The sequence below is a fragment of the Simochromis diagramma genome, unplaced genomic scaffold (assembly GCF_900408965.1).
Source record: "Simochromis diagramma unplaced genomic scaffold, fSimDia1.1 OVJJ01000802.1, whole genome shotgun sequence".
Classification (NCBI taxonomy): domain Eukaryota; kingdom Metazoa; phylum Chordata; class Actinopteri; order Cichliformes; family Cichlidae; genus Simochromis; species Simochromis diagramma.
The window spans coordinates 6,872,827-6,891,734 of record NW_024387492.1 but is presented as its reverse complement, the minus strand read 5'-3'; the positions used below and the strand labels follow the sequence as shown (position 1 = coordinate 6,891,734).

General features: G+C 39.0%; 1 protein-coding gene across 1 annotated transcript; it reads left to right on the top strand.

Annotated features, from left to right (window-relative positions):
- The first annotated feature begins 2,202 nt into the window (after nt 1-2,202).
- LOC120725518 (G-protein coupled receptor family C group 6 member A-like) lies at nt 2,203-18,209 on the top strand. Its single transcript, XM_040018507.1, has 2 exons — nt 2,203-2,353; nt 17,077-18,209. The coding sequence occupies exons 1-2, from the start codon at nt 2,203-2,205 to the stop codon at nt 18,207-18,209; spliced, it is 1,284 nt and encodes a 427-aa protein (XP_039874441.1).
- The last annotated feature ends 699 nt before the right edge of the window (nt 18,210-18,908 follow it).

Sequence of the window (18,908 nt, the reverse complement as noted above, 5' to 3'; positions counted from 1 at the left end):
TCAGCCACAAGCTAGCTCCGCAGCAGCGCTCGGCAAACTCCATGACGTCATCAGCGCATTAGAGACAACTCATTTAGACGCTGTTTTTATCATCACTGGTGACTTTAATAAGTGCAACTTATGGACTGTACACCCAAAACATCACCAACATGTGGCCATTCCTACCCATGACAAGAACACCCTGGGTCATGTCTACAGTACAACCCCACATAGCAAAATTGGTATGGCCCGGATCTGGCCCACACAATGTGCTTACTCATGGCCCACATACCGCAAAGAATGACGGCCCTTTGGTGGCCCAGATCTGGTTTGCCAGAGGTGGCCCATACATGCTTCAAGACCACAACCCTCAATCCGTCTCCCCAAGAAAAGCCCAGCCACCTGCCTAAATGACTACAAACCAGTTGAACTCACTCCAATCATTGCAAAATGCTTTGAGAGAGTGGTGCTGGCCTACATCCAGAGAAACATCCCAGACACTCTGGATCCCCTGCAGTATGCCTACCGGGCCAAAGGGTCCACGCCAGATGCCATCGCTGCTGCCCTTCACTATTCTCTCTCCCATCTGGAAAACAAAGACTCATCCATCAGGGTACTTTTTGTTGATTACAGCTCCAATTTCAATACATTCATCCCTAACAAACTCACTCACAAGCTGGCAACAATCGGCCCACACCCCACCCTCTGTGACTGGCTACAGGACTTTTTGACTGGCAGGCCCCAGTCCGCCAGGATCAGCACCAGGACTTCAGCCAGCATTATTACAAACACAGGCGTTCCACAGGGTTGCGTCTTCAGTCCCATTCTCTACACCCTGTACACCCATGACTGTGTCACATCCAACAAGGACAACACCATATTGAAGTTCGCAGAAGCAGCTTTAGATACCTGGGTATCTACATCACTGAGGACCTCACCTGGTCACTGAACACCACACAGCTGGTCAAGAAGGCTCAACAGCGGCTGTACTTCCTGAGGAGGCTGAGGAAATTTGGTTCGTCGGGCAAGATCCTCAGCAGGTTCTACAGCTGCATTGTGGACAGCACATTGACCAGCTGCATCACTGCATGGTACGGCAGCACTACTGCTATGGACCGCAAATGCCTGCAGAGAGTGATAACAACTGCGGAGAAGATCATCGGGACCCCGCTGCCCTCTCTGCAAAGCATCTACCATCACAGAGTCCAAAGGAGAGCTGCCTCCATTCTCAAAGACTTCACACACCCCCAACATAGACTGTTCACTCTTCTGCCCTTGAGACAAAGGTTTAGAAGTGTGAAATCTAGAACATCCCGACTCAACAATTCCTTCTTCCCCACTGCTATCAGACTCTTGGACAGCTGACCTATTTTTAACTATAATAATAATTTGTGCACATCAGGCACATTAAGCCAGCACATTAAGCTCATAGATATTTTGAACACACATCCATTTCAAGCTTAAATTTGTGTCTTTATTTATTTATACTGTTTTATTTATCATTTCTATTTCCCTATATTAACCGGCATTTTTGTGTGGACAGCAAAGAAAGAATTCCATTGCACAGAGAAATGCTTTCTTAGTACATATGACAATAAATGCTTTGAATCCTTGAATGTGGTATAAATTAAATGTTTATCTTCAAACAAGCTTCAGCGTCAGCATCAGCCTTGCCTGGTCCAGCCTCTGCGTCTTCATCCTCGCCATTGCCAGCAGTGCCAACACCTGCTCCAATGCCTGCAGCTTTCACACCGTCACCGATAGCGTCACCATCCGCAGCTGTCACGCCGCCGTATAGTCCAGCCTCTGCCGTCTCTACAGCGCTGTCCGATCCAGATCGGCTTGAACCACCTCTCCTTTGCCGGCCACTTTCCAGGCCTTTAGCTGGATGTCATCGCCGTCCGGGGGGGCCCTAAACAAGGTCGTCGCCACCACTGCCTTCCGCGTAGCCAGCCTCCAGTTCTTTCTAGTGTGACAGATATATGTTTTACTGCCCTACTTAAAAAAAAAAAACTAATACAAAAATACGATTGTCTTTGTGCCCATGGACTGCTGGTCGATGTCTCCAACAGATGCTTAATCGATGCCCTGTGCTTCTCTTCAATACCCTGTTTCACTTGGGCCATTGAGCCCCTGAATCAGGCTAATTTAGTGACTTTGGGGAATGTTTTTCAGCATTTGTTTTTTGAGTTTCCTTCACTGACTGTTCCGAATTTCTCGAACATGGCAATGGTGTTTGCGCATGCACACTGCCTCGACCCTGCGAAATTGTCCGTCGCTCGGGAGGAGTTTGCGGCCATGGAGCGCCTCGGCATTGTACAGTCCTCGAATAGTGCCTGGGCCTCTCCGCTACACATGGTGCCCAAATCAGATGGTTGGTGGTGGTTGTGCGGGGATTTTTGCCATTTGAATAATGTCATGGAGAACGACCGTTACCCCATTCCCCATATCCAAGAATTTTCCACACACCTCACCAGCACCTCGATTTTTTTCTAAAATTGACTTGGTGCAGGGGTATCACCAGGTTCCTGGTGCCGAAGACGTTCCCAAAACTGCTGTAATTACCCCTTTCGACCTGTTTGAGTTTTAGCGCATGGCGTTCGGCCCGAAAGGCGCTGCCTAGACTTTTCAGCGGTTGATGGACTCTGTGTTGTGCGGCCTGCCTTTCGACTTCATGTACCTTAACGAAATATTGGTGGCCAGCTGTTCTGAGAGTCAGCACACGTCCCATCTGCGTCAGGATTTTCAGTGCTTGGCGGCACACGGCCTGATTGTAAACCTTCCAAGTGCCAGTTCAGGTTGCCTGTTCTGGATTTCCTGGGGCGCCACATTTCCGCTGAAAGTGTGGTTTCGTGTCCCATGTCGGTGAAAACGGTGCAGGAGTTCTTGGGGATGATCAGTTTCTACAACTGCTATTTTGTAATAGGTTTGGTTTTTTTTTTTTTTTTTTTTTTTTTTTTTGAGCAGACAGCTAGGAAATTAGACAATGGGGATCAAAGGAATATCTAAAGGAGAAACCCATGCAACAAATCTGGTTTTACCTGGTTAAATATAGCCTCGGAGAGACATTGCAGATAAAACAGCTCTTAAAACATTTTAGTCAAAAGCCTCTTAGGCTTACCTACCTCATACCTGACTCCTGTGGTGAAGTTACTACTGCCCTGATACAAACCAAGGCCTTCACAAGGAATTACTGTGAGTACTCAAGATGAGAAATGTCTCTTGTTATATACAATAGACCTTATTAATTACATTTTTGGGATCACTCGGGAACATAGCACATTAATTGTAAGATATGTAATGGATACAAAAATGGGCACTTGTGCAAAAGTGTGAAAATAAAACACATTTACTTTGGGTAGTTAGCTAGCTTAAACACAATTCACATTTTAACAAATTATATAAAATATAAAATAAAGGGAAAAATCATTATGAAACAAGCTGCTGTGGCTCTGCTTAAGAACTGTGACATATAATAGTACTATTGGGTATTCAAAAGGCAACTGGAAATATGTCTTTACACTGACACACTGAATAGGAACTTATATTATTTTGTATAATCTAAATAATATAAGTCTCTGTCAGTGCGCCCCAGGGCAGCTGTGGCTACAATGTAGCTTGCCATCACCAGTGTGTGAATGTGTGTGTGAATGGGTGGATGACTGGATGTGTAAGGCGCGTTGGGGTCCTTAGGGACTAGTAAAGCGCTATACAAGTACAGGCCATTTACCATTTACCATAATCTAGAAGAACAAAAAAAACATGTTACATGTCTGAGTCATGACCCGTGAGCTGGTGGCCTGAAAGAAATGCTTCATCTGGTTTTGCAAGATATTAATGCACATTATCCATGCTTGGGTAAATGGTTCAGAACAAAGCTTTAGCAGGAAAGAAAATGAAACTCAAAGTACGTTTGAAAAAGTAATGAAAGGCTAAAGACATTACAAACACACCAAGGCGTATCGGCTTACATCTTTTGGCATGTTGAAAAACAAAGACACAAACAGTAATTATAGAGTAATTATAACTTCACTCACCACAGGTGTGCAGCTCTGATTACAGGCACCATTGTCTGTCACTTGCAGAAGCAATGACGAGTTATGCATTTGCCCAGCATTTAAGGCCAGTAGGAATGGAACTGAGTACATTTATACCCAGAAAATTGTGCCATTTAGAATTTAATGACATCAACATGTCTCAGAAAAGATAGGACAAAGCCATGTTTGCCCCTGTGTAGCACTATTCTTCCACACTTCATGAAACAACATCCTGTAAATGTCTGGGAGTTATAGAGACCAGACATTTGACCAGACAGAGACCTGGAATATTGGAAGAGGAATGTTACTTCATTCCTAGAAGGCAGAAACTGAACTCAAAGAGAACAACATAAACCAGAGACAATAAATTTAAAAAGTAATGAGGTAAGTGGAAACTGGTGCGGAACACAGGTAATCTAAAAACTAATCACAGAAGACATGACAATGGAAACAGAACTAAAGCTTCAGTGAAAAAGACTATCAAGGCAAAACAGGGAGTAAATTAACACAATGAACTTGACACAGATGGGAAAGGCTAACAAGAATAAGATACTAAACCAGATAACCTAAAGCAGAATGCTAACTGAAATCAGCATGAACTGAAACAGTTTCTTGAAAAAAGTTTCTTAGTAAAGTCTCGATCAAATAACCATGAACAATCAAACTAAGAACTAGAGATGGCACGATACCACTTTTTTATGTCCGATACCGATACCGATATCATAAATTTGGATATCGGCTGATACTGATATGAATCCGATATAGTGTGTTTTTTAATCAATAAAACTGTTTTTTTAATATCTTGCTGCATTTTGTATAAGTTCATACTCAAATTTAAAAAACAAACAAACACTAAAGCTATTCTGTTATACCTGTATGCAAGAAATACACTGCACCCAAAATATTTCATAGTTCAGCAATACTGATCAATCTAATAAACTTAAACCTCTTCCATCCTCCCTATTCTGGTATTTTAAAGAGTAAGCAACCTAACGAATAGGGTTGGAAACTCCCAGCAAAAAAAATAGGGAACCACCCCCCACCGCATGATGCTGCTGTTGTTCAGCCGCTTGTTTCCTTTTTCTGGCGCGAAGTGGGCGATAAACAAACAACAGAGACGGACTCGTGACAGAAAAGCCGATCAGCTGATCATTGATCAGTTTCATGATTGAAGTAGCAGCAGGAGAGGGAGAGAGAGAGAGGCAGTCGCTCCATATATCGGTTGTTAAGCTTAACGCTGGAATGCTTTACAAACATTCAGAGATGAACTTACACACTTGCTTTACTTCTCTCTGGGATAACCTTCTCGGAGATGAAATGCCAGTTTGGTAGCGAGGCTCCAAATACTCAACGAGACCGCTGACAGGTCTCACACGCCACAGCCGCCTACGGTTATGAACCGAGTTATGCCATGTGGCAAGTTTTGTGAGGTGCTTTTTTGATATTTAATGGATCGGATTACATTTTTTTATTTCTCTCCGATATCCGATCCAGTAATTTAGGTCAGTATCGGACCGATACCGATACGTAATATCAGATTGGTCCATCTCTACTAAGAACCAAAGGGAATATTAAATAATAAAGAAGAATTTCAAATGTCAACAAAATGAAAGAGTCCAGGATCATGACACTGGATAGAGGCATATATTTCTTTAAAATCCTTGAGAATTGATAGTGCCTTTCAGATATCTAAGCTCCTCATACTATCCAACCTTTAGGTCTGACATCACTAGCTCCAAAGTCAAACAAACACTACAACATTACTGAGAGTTAAAAACTGTCTAAATTCTTTTATCTTTAATAGAATTATCAGTGTGGAGGTTCTACCAGGTGTAACAATTAAGTTTAGCATCCAGGCATCCATGAAAATAGAATTTATCAAGTTAAACAGAGTTAGAAGTTAGCAGGGAGTTACCTTGCTAATTTCCACCTTAACATAATATACCATGTTCTGACTGAGGAATTTCTGAAAAAAATTATGATATTCCCATATGCAATGTTCAGTATTGAGCTGGCAGTTTAAGTAATAGATCAAGCTGTTAAAGTCCTCTGTACTAACCGGAACTGTTGGAGGTAAAAGCACACAAAAGCAAACATAAATACACAAAATAGCTTGACAGAATATCCTTTAACACTATCTAATTATGTTTCCTATTAATAATGAAGCATATAAATGCTAAGACTTGGCAGAAACCCAGAAAAGAGCTAAAAGTAGAGTAGATGTTGTTCTTCTATTCATCAAATGGCCAGAAACGCATCCTATATTCAAAATCTTATTTGCTAAAACGCTTCTCATGCCTGCTTTAGGTATATTATTTTAATATTTTTTTTCCACATTGTGCAATTTCAGCTATGACAAGCCTTATGGAAGGCAACATTCCATATGAATGGAAAAGACTATTCATTTGATCAGCATGGCGACCTCAACTCTGGATATGATATCATCCTATGGAGGCAGATACAAGATTTTTTGGATGTGCGCGACATCGTACCTCATTACAGTATAGAGCAAGAGAGCCTGTCTTTTACCTCACAGGAAACAAGACATGCTCTCAGCAGTCAGATAGTAAGTATTTCCCTCCACTGGCAAGTTATTTGATTTTTCCAATATTCATTCATGGTTATTATTTTCAGGTTATCTATAGTCCATGTTAGCAGGATTCGTCATCAATATTGGACTGACTTGGAAAAAAAAGGGGGCTGAATTTCGCCAACTCTGGTGATTTGCTGCATGCTACTCTATTGTTTTGCTGAAACCGTAATATGCCATCCTTAGTTAAATCTCTTGACAGCTGCTCTGATCATCGCCATAGCATTTGGTTAGACTCTCATGATTGTATTGTTTTCAGAAATAGCTGATGATAGATAGCAATCACTTGACTCTTGTGCCATCAAAGGTTACATGTCAATAATCAGTTGCGGATGATAAAGGATTATCATCAATAATTTTGTGAATAGTCCATCCCACTTAAAATTAAAGGTAGCACCATTAGACTTAGGCTACGTTCACACTGCAGGCGAAAGTGCATCAAATCCGACTTTTTTGACCCTATGCGACCCATATCCGATCATGGTTTGACAGTGTGAAAAGCACAAATCCGATCTGGGTCACTTTCGTACGTGGTACTGAATCCGATACATATCTGATGTTTTAGAAAGCGACTGCTGTTTGAATGGTCATGTCGCATTAAATCCGTCTTCTACGTCACTGACACAAGACAGACGCCAATTATCAGCACTGGAGAAGACATTGCGAACGCTTGCTGGCCATCCAGTGAAACTGTTTGGAAGACAACGTTGGAGAAACGTGAACATTTCATTTGTACTGTATAATCTGCAGATTCTGACAGAAATCTGCGACTATCCTTTGAAGCACCGCTCCTCTCTAAAACAGCAATAAAGATAATTATTAGGCCATATCTAAATGACAAAGTAACTTAGAGCAAAATTGGGAAACGTAAAGTCCGAAACAAGTCTTTATATTAATGTCAATCAGTCAAACAATACTGTTTGGTCTGGGTCTAAACAGAGCACGTTATGTGTGACGTCTCCTTTTGCGTCTTCTTCTTTTGGGGGCCGCTTTGAGCGTTCACACTAGAGCGCGTTTGCTGTCACATTTTATTTGTAGTGTGAACAAGCGCACAAAAAAATCGGATTTGATCAAAAATTCGGAATTGAGCATCAAGACCTGCAGTGTGAACGTAGCCATTGTTGCACGCTATATTCAGGGCTACTTGTTGGCTACCTTTTAGCATGCTAACATTTTGTTTGTGTAAGACGTAGCACAACTCCAACATTACGACAAGCAAACAGATTTAAATTGACAGTCTGTTATAATTCTGTTTTATTTTTAATACAGGGGTATCAGCTGGGTGTACATCAAGTGCTTTGATTGTCAGCGTTGTGCAAACATGTGTTGCACTGTTTTCATTTTGATGTGGTGAGACGAAATACCTAATGGGAAAGTAAATCAATTTGCAAATAAGTACAGCAATCCCTTTTAGAGATGATGTCATGTTTAAATACATATAATAAATCTGAGTATATGTTATGGTTAAATGGTGCAGAGGTAATGTAATTACCAGATCAACAACAGATTGTCAGTTTATGAAGAACAAGGCTGCCCACGTTAGTAAAATAAATTAATAACATATGGTTTATTAGAATAAACACATTCATAGATCTGAATATTAATCTAAAACTGAGCTTTACTTAAGAATTATCTACTCCTGAATCTGGTCTCTGCATAGTACAGTGCATCATCTCTTAGTTGAAAGAAACCAATAAAGACTTTGCATCTGGTTGCATTATTTTTTTTCCAAGTTTCCTCAATTTCCTTCTTTACTTGTATAATTTGCACCGAGATATTTGGTTATATGAAAATAATTGTGATTTTGTTCTAGAGTCATGATATTGTCATAATTATCCAGGCTTTCTAAGAAATGTGTAGTGAAACTAGTGTTCAGTCCACTGAATAGATCTATGAATGTGACTGATAGCGTCATGCTTCTGTTTAACTTCCACTTTACTGTGTGTCAGTTGCGTAATGTGGTTTCTTGTCTCATTAAAAAAATTACTTTGATTTCACAATTTTGAAAAGCAAATTATGACTTTTATCATTTCAAACAATATTATGATTTTCCATAATTCCCTGTGGCCACCTTGCCTCAGTTTTTTTTCTTTAAACCAAAGTTATTCTCGCTGTTGTACAATTCCACTCAAAGTCTTTCCCACTGAACGTCTTATACAATGTGAACCTTTACTTAAATGCGTTCAGTTTTATGTATGGCGAGATTGTGTATAGGCTACTTAATAAAGAAAAAAGTCTTGGATTATGTAGTATAAGTTCTACCATCAGAATCTTTATTTCCTATACAGTATCAAACATGTGCATTCAATGACTTCGTGATATTGCCCAAATTCTTCTTCTTCTTTTTTTTTTTTTTACTACAGATGTATTTTTGTTGTATTTAATGAAGTAGTTCTGTGTTTCTAAGAAATTTAGCATTTTTAAAAAAAGCATTGCCCTCTAAAATATAAAATAGCGCAGTAGCATTGTGAAGTAATAAAAATTTCAAATGTAGCACAAGTACCTCAGAACTACAGTTGAAGACAGAAGTAGAAGTCAACAAAGAGCAGTAAACTGAGGCTACAGTGACTAATCGTAAATGCAAGTGGGTGACACCTTTTTGCCATTTAGGAGTGTTAAGATATATGTGTACAAATATGACATAATAATGCTGAGGAATTATTGTGTGAAACTTTTTAATGGGGTGGCATGGTGGAACAGTGGTTGGCATTGCTGTCTCACATCAAGAAAGTCCAGGGTTTGAATCCAGGCTGGGGCCTTTCTGTGTAAAATTTGCATGTCATCCATGTGTTTGCATGGCTTCAATCCAGTGATATGTATGGGGGAAGATTAATTGGTGATTCTGAATTGGGCAAAGGTGTAATTGTGAGCATGAACAGCTGTCCACCTTTCTGGGTTAGAACTACAACAGCCTGGTGACCTGTACAGGTTCTACCCTGCCTCTTGCTCCATGTCAGCTGGGATGGGCTCTCGCTCAGGTGTCCCTGAAGAAAAGTGGAAGGCAATTGATGTGTAAGCACAAAATTCTACATTCTCTAATTCAAACCAACAACAGCTGTCAAATCAATGTAGTTAAGTACAGAAATATAAAAACCTATATGAATTTGACATTACTTTATATAACAAAGTTTTACTTGTAATAATATAATAAAAATCTCAAATGTTTTGTGGGGACAACAAAGTCAGAAAAGCAGCCAACAGACACCAGGCAGGGCATGTAAACAAGTAAGAAAACTCTTGATTTGCAGACATACATGGCAGCTAATATATGAGAGCCTTTTTGCTTCCTTTGACTGCTATAGAATTATTTTTAATCCTCCTGGGAAAATATTGTCTTGCTAAGTATCAGATGCATAATATGTCAGTATTACATAACAGTACAACCACTGATAATGCTTCGACTCAACTGTAACCAGAGTTGTCAAAGTGGATATATGTTGTGTAACAAAACTACAGCTGTTACAGTCCGAATAATTCATAAATCACTTGTTTTTTATAGCTCACAACTGTGAAACCTGTCAAAAATAATTACCAGGAAAAGTAAGTAAAGTAAATGGAAAGTAAAAGGACATCCCATTTCTCAGTGACATCGAACCCCATGTGACCAAAAAAAGAAAAGAAAAGAAAAAAAATGAAAGAAATGATAGTATTTCAAGTTCAAGAACTTTAACCACACCTCCGTCTTTTGCAGGAATGCTGAAGAGATACACACAAATTATTTTTCAGAGCAAGTTTTTTGAAGATTCACTGATTTACACTCATAAGAAGCACACGGGGAAGATGAAAAATTCTTTCAGCATCTTTCTTGCAGTTTTATCACATCACTTTTCTGGTACAAAATGCTCCAATGAAGCCACAGCAGACGGTGACATCATTATCGGAGGATTGTTCCCGATTCATGAAAGCGTTACTGTTACTGTGAATGATGATGGCCGTGAAAACCGGACATGTGACAGGTAATACACATACACAACTGATCATTGTACACATTTTATTAGGGTATATTTATATATAATATATCTGATTGTGTTGTACAGATTTAGCACAGCTCGTCTGGTCCACTCTCTGATAATGGTGCACGCACTGGAGGAGATAAATCAGGAGCGAGAGTTGGGAAACCTCACCTTGGGATACCTCATACTTGACTCCTGTGGGGACGTTACTACTGCCCTGATACAAACCCAGGCCTTCATGATGAGAAACAGTGAGTTCTCTCGGGGATAGAAATCTGCCTTGTTATTTGAATATCATTTTTGACACGCAATAGTTCTTACTAATTGAATTTTCTTTGGAGATCATCATGGGAACATAGCACATCAACTAAGAGAGATAATGGATACTAAATTAGGCATTTGTGAACATTTTCTTAAAAGTTGTATATTTATATTTATATTGGTAACTGGTAATTATGAGACCGTGCATTTCAGGTAATTTTACAGAATCAGCAGGAAGTAATGTAGTAGTGTAACGAATAGTGTAGCAAATTACTTTCTCTGGCTTGTAATTAAGTGTTGTTCTAAATTACTTTTAACAAAAGTAAAGATTTATACATTATTTGTCTGTGTATTCTGTTAAGTTACTCAATGTGAATAATGTATTTGGAATACTTTGGATTACTTGATATATTGTCATGCTTTTTAGCTTGTTAGCTGGCGTTAGCTGAGGTTAGTTCAGAGACCGCAGAATATTAGACTTGATGGATAGTATTAACAACCTGCTAGCTGCAAATAATCATGTGCAGTTCTGAAAGCAATACCAACTAGATTTTGAAATCTTAATATGCAATTAGTAACAGTAGGGTGGACATTAGGTAAGGCAGCACTTCTTGCAGTGATCTGATATAGAAAACAATGTCTGTATCAGTAAAATGTTTTCTTTCTGCAGGTTGTCATGCAGCCTGTAATCCAGCCTTCAGTAATAGTAATAAATCACACAGCAATAGTACATCGAAGATACTGAAGTGGCACATAACCCAGGTAGCTACCACAACTATGACAAGGTAGTTGCAGTAGGGTAAATGTTAGTTTTTAAAAAAGAACTTACTTCCAGGTGTTTCTTTAGGTTGGAGTATTTTCATGCTGAGAGCAGCTTGGTTGCTGGCAGACAGAGTTTGCATTGCACTCTCAGATTACATCCATTCCTTTCTTTGTGAAGTGGTGTTGGAATTTCCAAGTAAGAAATCCATCCCTGCCTGTGCACTGCTGGCTCTGTTGTGTTGGCTCTGGGTTAATTGTGTAACTGACGCCACCAAAATTAACAAGGCGCTTACATTAGAGCCTCTTGTTGCGTGTTTTGTTTGGATTTCCGGCAATATGTGGAATTACCAAAATTAGAGAAGGGATAGCCTAACATATGAAACAGAAAAGACCGCCGTGCAATCATGTATTTCAACAAAGTAGCTGTATTTTAATTATGACTTATTTGAGCAGTAACTGTAACTGAATACAGTTACTCATATTTTGTATTTTAAATATGTAACACCGGTACATGTATTCCGTTAGTCCTCAACACTGTGTGTGTATCAGTTTAAATGAAGGTAATAGTATCAGTTAATTCATTTGTAGGTAATAATCGCCAAGATTGTGCACAGCAATCTTCTCCACCTGTCCTAGTTGTCATTGGTGATTACTACTCAGAGATATCCATAAGCGTTACAGGTCAGCTCCATCTGGAGTACATCCCTGAGGTATGACCGACTTCTGAGGTTATGTTACCTAACCCTAAATGTAAAATCAATTGTACAAACATTAGCAGCTAATATTTGGATGATACATTTTGCATTCATGGATATGATGAACAGCAAAAAAAGACAACAAAAATGCAAATAGTATAGCTTAGCAACAAGAATTGAAAATAGGTGAAACAGACACACTTAGTCTAAAAATGACAGTAGCAGTAACTTTGTCTCTGTACTCCCCCAGCCAAAAGAAAAAACAAGAGTAATATTGCAGTGCTTAATAAAGCAGCTATTTTGCTAATTAAGACTTTAAACTGTTAAAAAAAAAGTTTTTTTGTAGATACTTTACCACTTATGTTATACGCTTAAGATATATGTGTACAGACAGAATATGAAATGTTTGTTTCACTTCATAGTGTTTTGTGATATTTTCCACAGATAAGTTACGGTGCAACTTCTGGTTTCCTGAGTGATAAAACCCGTTTTCCAAGCTTTATGAGGACCGTACCACAAGATGATCACCAAGCTCGTGCCATTGCCCAGATTCTTGATCATTACGGTTGGACTTGGGTCGGTGTGGTAGCAACTGATAGTGAATACGGTCGCTATATAACTGAACGCCTCTGGCATCATGCAACCAAAAAAGGCATCTGCTTCGCCTTCGTCTCTGTTCTTCCAGATGCTTTAAATGATGAATCGCTTGAAGAGAGAATTAACTCTACAATCAAAAGCATCATAGATAATAGAAATGTTAGTGTTATTATTTCCTTTGTCAAAGCTTACTGTATGATAGATATTTTTGGGAAACTTCTCAAATATCCTCAAGCCAGAGGGAAAGTTTGGTTGGCCAGTGATATTTGGTCACAGTCACCTGAAGTACTGAGTTCTCAGAACTACAAATTGAGTGACATAGGAACAATCTTTGGGATCACTCTTAAATCTGGAAACACAACCAAGTTTGAGCGATATCTCGATGACCTTGATGAAAATCCCAACCACCACGAGAACAACACATTTTTGTCTAATTTTTTAAATGAGCATGGGACGAATTCATCAGAAGAGTTAAAGAAGTTGATATATCCATATGCTGTGTTCAGTATTGAGCTGGCAGTTAAAGCAATAGCTCAAGCTGTTAAAGACCTCTGTACTAACCGGAACTGTAAAAGACAGCCCTTACAGCCATTGGAGGTAAAAGCACAGAAACACATAAACACATACAGCACAGCATATTAGAAAATCTTTCAATACTAAGAAACTATATTCATTATTTTCTATTAATACTGAAGCACATAAATGATCCACAGAGGCGTGTCAGGTCTCACAGAGGACCTGACTTACCCATTAGTATTGAAAACATCACCAATCTTCTAAATATATTCTAAATATATAATTCTATAGGTGCTATAGACATGAAATTCTTTCCATAATTCATAATCCAATTCCATGAATTAACTTATGTGTAATAATGAGAAATGACACAGGAATAAAATATTGAACACGCTTACTGAGATTTCTTTAATACTTCGTACAAAAGCCTTCGTCGGTGATGACAGTTTGTATGGAGCCTAGTCGCATGCATTGCTCAGGTGAGATTTTGGCCCATTCTTCCACACCAGTTAAATCCTGGAGGTTCAGTGAACTCTGAGCTTTAGTTCTTTCCATTGATTTTCAACTGGATTCAGGTCAGGTCATTTTAGCACCTTTTTTTTCTGAAACCTCTGTAATTATTTTCTCCAAGCCATCAACTTGTCCCCATTTCAAGAGTGCTCAAAGAAGTACTACTGTTAATGTTTATTCTTAAACATGATCAATTATTAATCGGCTATGTACCACAGGCCTTCAAATTGTTACTTAAAAAGTCATCACGTGACCCAGCTGTCTTAGCTAATTATAGGTCAATCTCCAGCCTTCCTTTTATTTCTTTAAAGAGTATTTGTAAAACAGCCGAAAGATCTTCTGCAGAGAATTGGTTTGTTTGAAGAGTTTCAGACAGGTTTCAGAGCTCATCATAGTACAGAAACAGCTTTAGTGAAGGTTACAAATGATCTTCGTATGGCCTCTGACAGTGGAGCCATTTCTGTGATTGTTTTGCTACACCTCAGTGCAGCATCTCATACTGCTGTCCATAATATTTTATTGCAGCAATTGAAGCGTGCTGTAGATATTGAAGATGCTGTGCTGCAGTGGTTTGAATCATATCTTTCTAATCTAATAGAGTCCATTATGTTCATCTAAATGGAAAGTCCTCTTCACACTCTAAGCTTAATTATGGAGTTCCACAGGGCTCCATGCTAAGACCAATTTTGTTTACATTATACACGCTTCTCTTAGACAGTATCATTAGAAGGCATAGCAGGCTGTACCTGCTGCGGAGACTCAGGTCGTTTGGAGTGGAGGGCCCACTCCTGAAGACCTTCTATGACTCTGTTGTGGCTTCTGCTATCTTTTATGGCGTGGTCTGCTGGGGCGGCAGCATCTCTGCTGGGGACAGGAAGAGACTGAACAGGGTGATCCGAAGGGCCAGCTCTGTTCTAGGATGCCCTCTGGACCCAGTGGAGGTGGTGAGTGACAGGAGAACGGCGGCTAAGCTGTCATCCCTGTTGGACAACATCTCCCACCCCATGCAGCAGACTGTGACAGCACTGAGCAGCTCCTTCAGTGGGAGACTGCGGCACCCACGGTGTGGGACGGAGAGATTTCGCAGGTCTTTCCTCCCCACTGCTGTCAGACTCCATAATAAAGACTTTAACTGATCAAGCACACACATCCATACATATACAATAATACTAAGTGCAATAATCCTTTCTGTCATCGTTGTATTTTTACTCAGTTGTATATAGTATTTGTATTTGTATTCTATTTTTATCTTATTGTATATTTATTTTATTTTATTCTACTGTATATAGTATTTTATTCTATTCTGTACAGTTGTGTACTGTATTTATTCTTATTGTATTCTAATTTTTGCCTCATAACTTTTGCACTGTCCACTTCCTGCTGTGACAAAACAAATTTCCCACGTGTGGGACTAATAAAGGTTATCTTATCTTATCTTATCTTATCTTATACATTTTCACTGCTATGCAGATGACACCCAACTTTATCTATCCATGAAGCCAGATAACACACACCTATTAGTTAAACTGCAGGAATGCCAGGAAAGACATGAGGACCTAAATGAGCTCTCATTTTCTGCTTCTAAATTCAGATAAAACTGAGGTTATTGTACTCAGCCATAAAAAAAGAAATGGCATTGAAATATTGTACCTAACCAGATGCTTACTCTGGATGGCATTACCTTGGCCACCAGTAACACTGTGAGGATTCTTTGAGTCATTTTTGACCATGATATTACCTTCAATGTGAATATTAAACAAATATGTAGGACTGCTTTCTTCCATTTGTACAATATCGCTAAAATTAGAAATATCCTGTTTCAGACTGAAGCTGAAAAACTAGTTTATGCATTTATTGCTTCTAGGCAGGATTTCCAAACAAACTAACTGAAAAGTCTTTAGTTGATCCAAAATGCCAAAGCAAGAGTACTAACAGGAACAGAAAGAGAGACCATATTTCTGTCTTTCTATATATATATGTTAAATCCAGAACTGAATTCACATTCTTGAATAATCTTGTCGTAATGACTTTATAGTACTGTAGCCCCCGATTAGAGCACTAGATTTCATTTCTTTGCACGTGTTGATTGGATGAGTTGTTACATCTGGTGAGAATTCCATGTAAATAGCACCTTTAGAAATATATTTAATTTGTAAACTAGTTACATGTTCAATACTTATTTTACCCACTGTATATTTTTGTGTATATGTATTGTACTAGATATTGAACAAGTGGCCAGAAACACAATCCTCTATAAATGTTAATTTTTCTAACCGCTACAGGTAAATTATTTTTAATTTGTGTTTTCAAAACTTCAGCTACGAAGAGCCTTACGGAAGGCAATGTTCTACATGGAGGAAAAAAGTTATTCATTTGATCACCATGGTGACCTCAACTCTGGATATGATATCATCCTGTGGAAGCAGACTCAAGATTCTCTAGATGTGAACAACATTTTAGCCTATTACAGTATAGAACACCAGAATCTGACTTTCACCTCACAGGAAACACAACAGGCTCTTCAGAGACACATAGTAAGTGTTTAACTTTCACAGGCAAGTTATTTTACTCTTTAACTCTTTTATTACACTATTCTTTTATCATTGGTACTGGGTTCCATTATAATAGCAAATATTGATATGCTAACATGCTAACTTAAGAGTTTGCACATGGCAAAAACTGCCATCATTGAGACTTTAGTCTCTTTTTCTGTTGATAATGTATATGTTAGTGTGTAAAAACGTGCAAACCCTTGTGTCTAAGAACAGATGGTATATGCCACACTGATTTAAAAATAAAAGGGTGGGGGTGGGGTGGGGTATGATTTCATATGGTCAGTAAATAAAATTGACGGCCATGATGGTGATTCTTTCCTCTCTAAGGGAAATGTGACTTCCAGGTGCACAGACAGCTGTAGGCCTGGCTACAGGAAGACTTCAGTTACAGGCCAGCCTGGTTGCTGCTATCAGTGTGAACCCTGTGCTGAGAACCAATATTCCAACTCCAACGGTGTGTATTACAAAAACAACTCCTAACTCCATTTGTGTTGCAAACTGCAAAATATTATGAAAACAAGTGTTTTGAAATGCTTATATTACACAGTCTGTTGCATTGACAGCTCAAGGAATTTGAATCCAAGTTAAATATTCTAATGACCTTTTGTCCTCTGTTTCCAGATTCGGAGACATGCCATCCTTGCAAAGAAAACTATTACTCCAAAAACACCAGTTCAGTGTGTTTACCCAGAAAAACAGATTTTCTGAAATGGGGTGATGTATATCTTATTGTGCTGCTGTCTTTTACTTCTTTAGGAGCAGTGCTTACCATTGTTGTTGGGATCATCTTCCTTGCACACTGGAATACCCCTGTTGTGCGCTCATCTGTTGGCCCAATCAGCATCATTCTCCTCCTCTCCCTTATGATCACATTTACTAGTGTTATATTATTTGGTGGTCCACCCAATAGCTATCAGTGTCAAGCACGGCAGGTGGTGTTTGGCTTGAGTTTTACCTTGTGTGTCTCCTGCATCATGGTCAAGTCCTTTAAGATCGTCTTAGCCTTTGAGTTTGACCCGGTCATTCAAAGTGTGCTGAAGAAGCTCTACAAGCCTTACCTCATTATTGCAGTCTGCATGGCAGGTCAAGTGGTTATTGTCACCATGTGGCTTGTACACGGTCCTCCATACATTGACTCAGAGATCACACAGGACAACATGAAACTGATGTTTTGTAATGAGAAACTAATTCCTGCATTTGGAGCCATGCTAGTCTATATTGGCCTTTTGGCTCTCATCTGCTTTGGTGTTGCTTTTAAGGGACGAAAGTTGCCTGACAGTTACAATGATGCAAAGTTCATCACTTTTGCAATGCTCATTTACTTCATCTCCTGGATCATGTTTGGCCCAGTCTATGTCAATGTCACAGGCAAATATCTTCCAGCAGTGGAGATGATCGTTATCCTCATCTCATGCTACGGCATCTTGTTTTGTCAATTTTTCACAAAGTGCTACATTATTTTGTGTAAGAAGGAAGCAAACACAGAGAAAGCGTTCCGTTGCAATATTAGGAATTATTCCATGGATCACAAAGGCAGTGAGGATGAGCTGTCATCCAACAGAGTTGAAAACCCTACTTTATCTGCATCAGTTGAGTCACAGGATAACAGGAATTCAGTCACACCGCCCTGTGTTTCCTCAAACTCTCTCTTTCCAGTCTCAAACTCATGGAATAATGTCCTTGAAAACAACCTGAAATCCACTAAGAAGACCCTACAGAGATACAATAGCTTACCACCATCACTAATCAAATGATTCACGATAGTTAAAAAGGTATTCAAACAATTGGAGTGTAAAGGGGACTAAATATTAGGGTCTATGCATTTTTAAGTCTTTAAAGTTGTTTATCAAGTTGTTGAACATCTTTATCGCCATCTTGTGCCAGTAAAAAATGTGACATCATCAGGTTGGTTGGTTGGTTGCAGCTAATAGACTTACATTAATTTATGTTAGCTAACTAGTGACAGAACCAATAGTTTCGTGAAAATTAAGGAGACTAAAACTAAAAAACAGTCTAAGGGGATCACTTTTGTTCTGCCCCTGGCTGCAGCAGGCAGTTTTATGTAAAAAAAAAAAAAAAAAATAGAAAGAAAGAAAGAAAATCCACCTGTTAGCTGTAATGTTCAGGTTTTTAAAACACTTTATAATTGAAAACATCCATCAGCATCTCCATAGGAAAAAAAATCCTTCTTCTTCACTTACATTTGATTTTCCTGACTTCTAATATGAAACAATCCACTTAGTGAGATGATGTGAGAGAAAAAAGATCTCCAAAACTAACTGCATCTCTTCCTCAGAGACTCCTTTTTTCTTTTCTTTTTCTTTTTTCTTTTGTTGCAAGGATTCCCGACCATGTTTCAGTAAGAAATTGAGTCATGTTTGTTTTGTGATGCACATATAGTAAACTGTTTGAATGTCCTTGTGTAAGAGACCATTATTATAATATGTAACAAT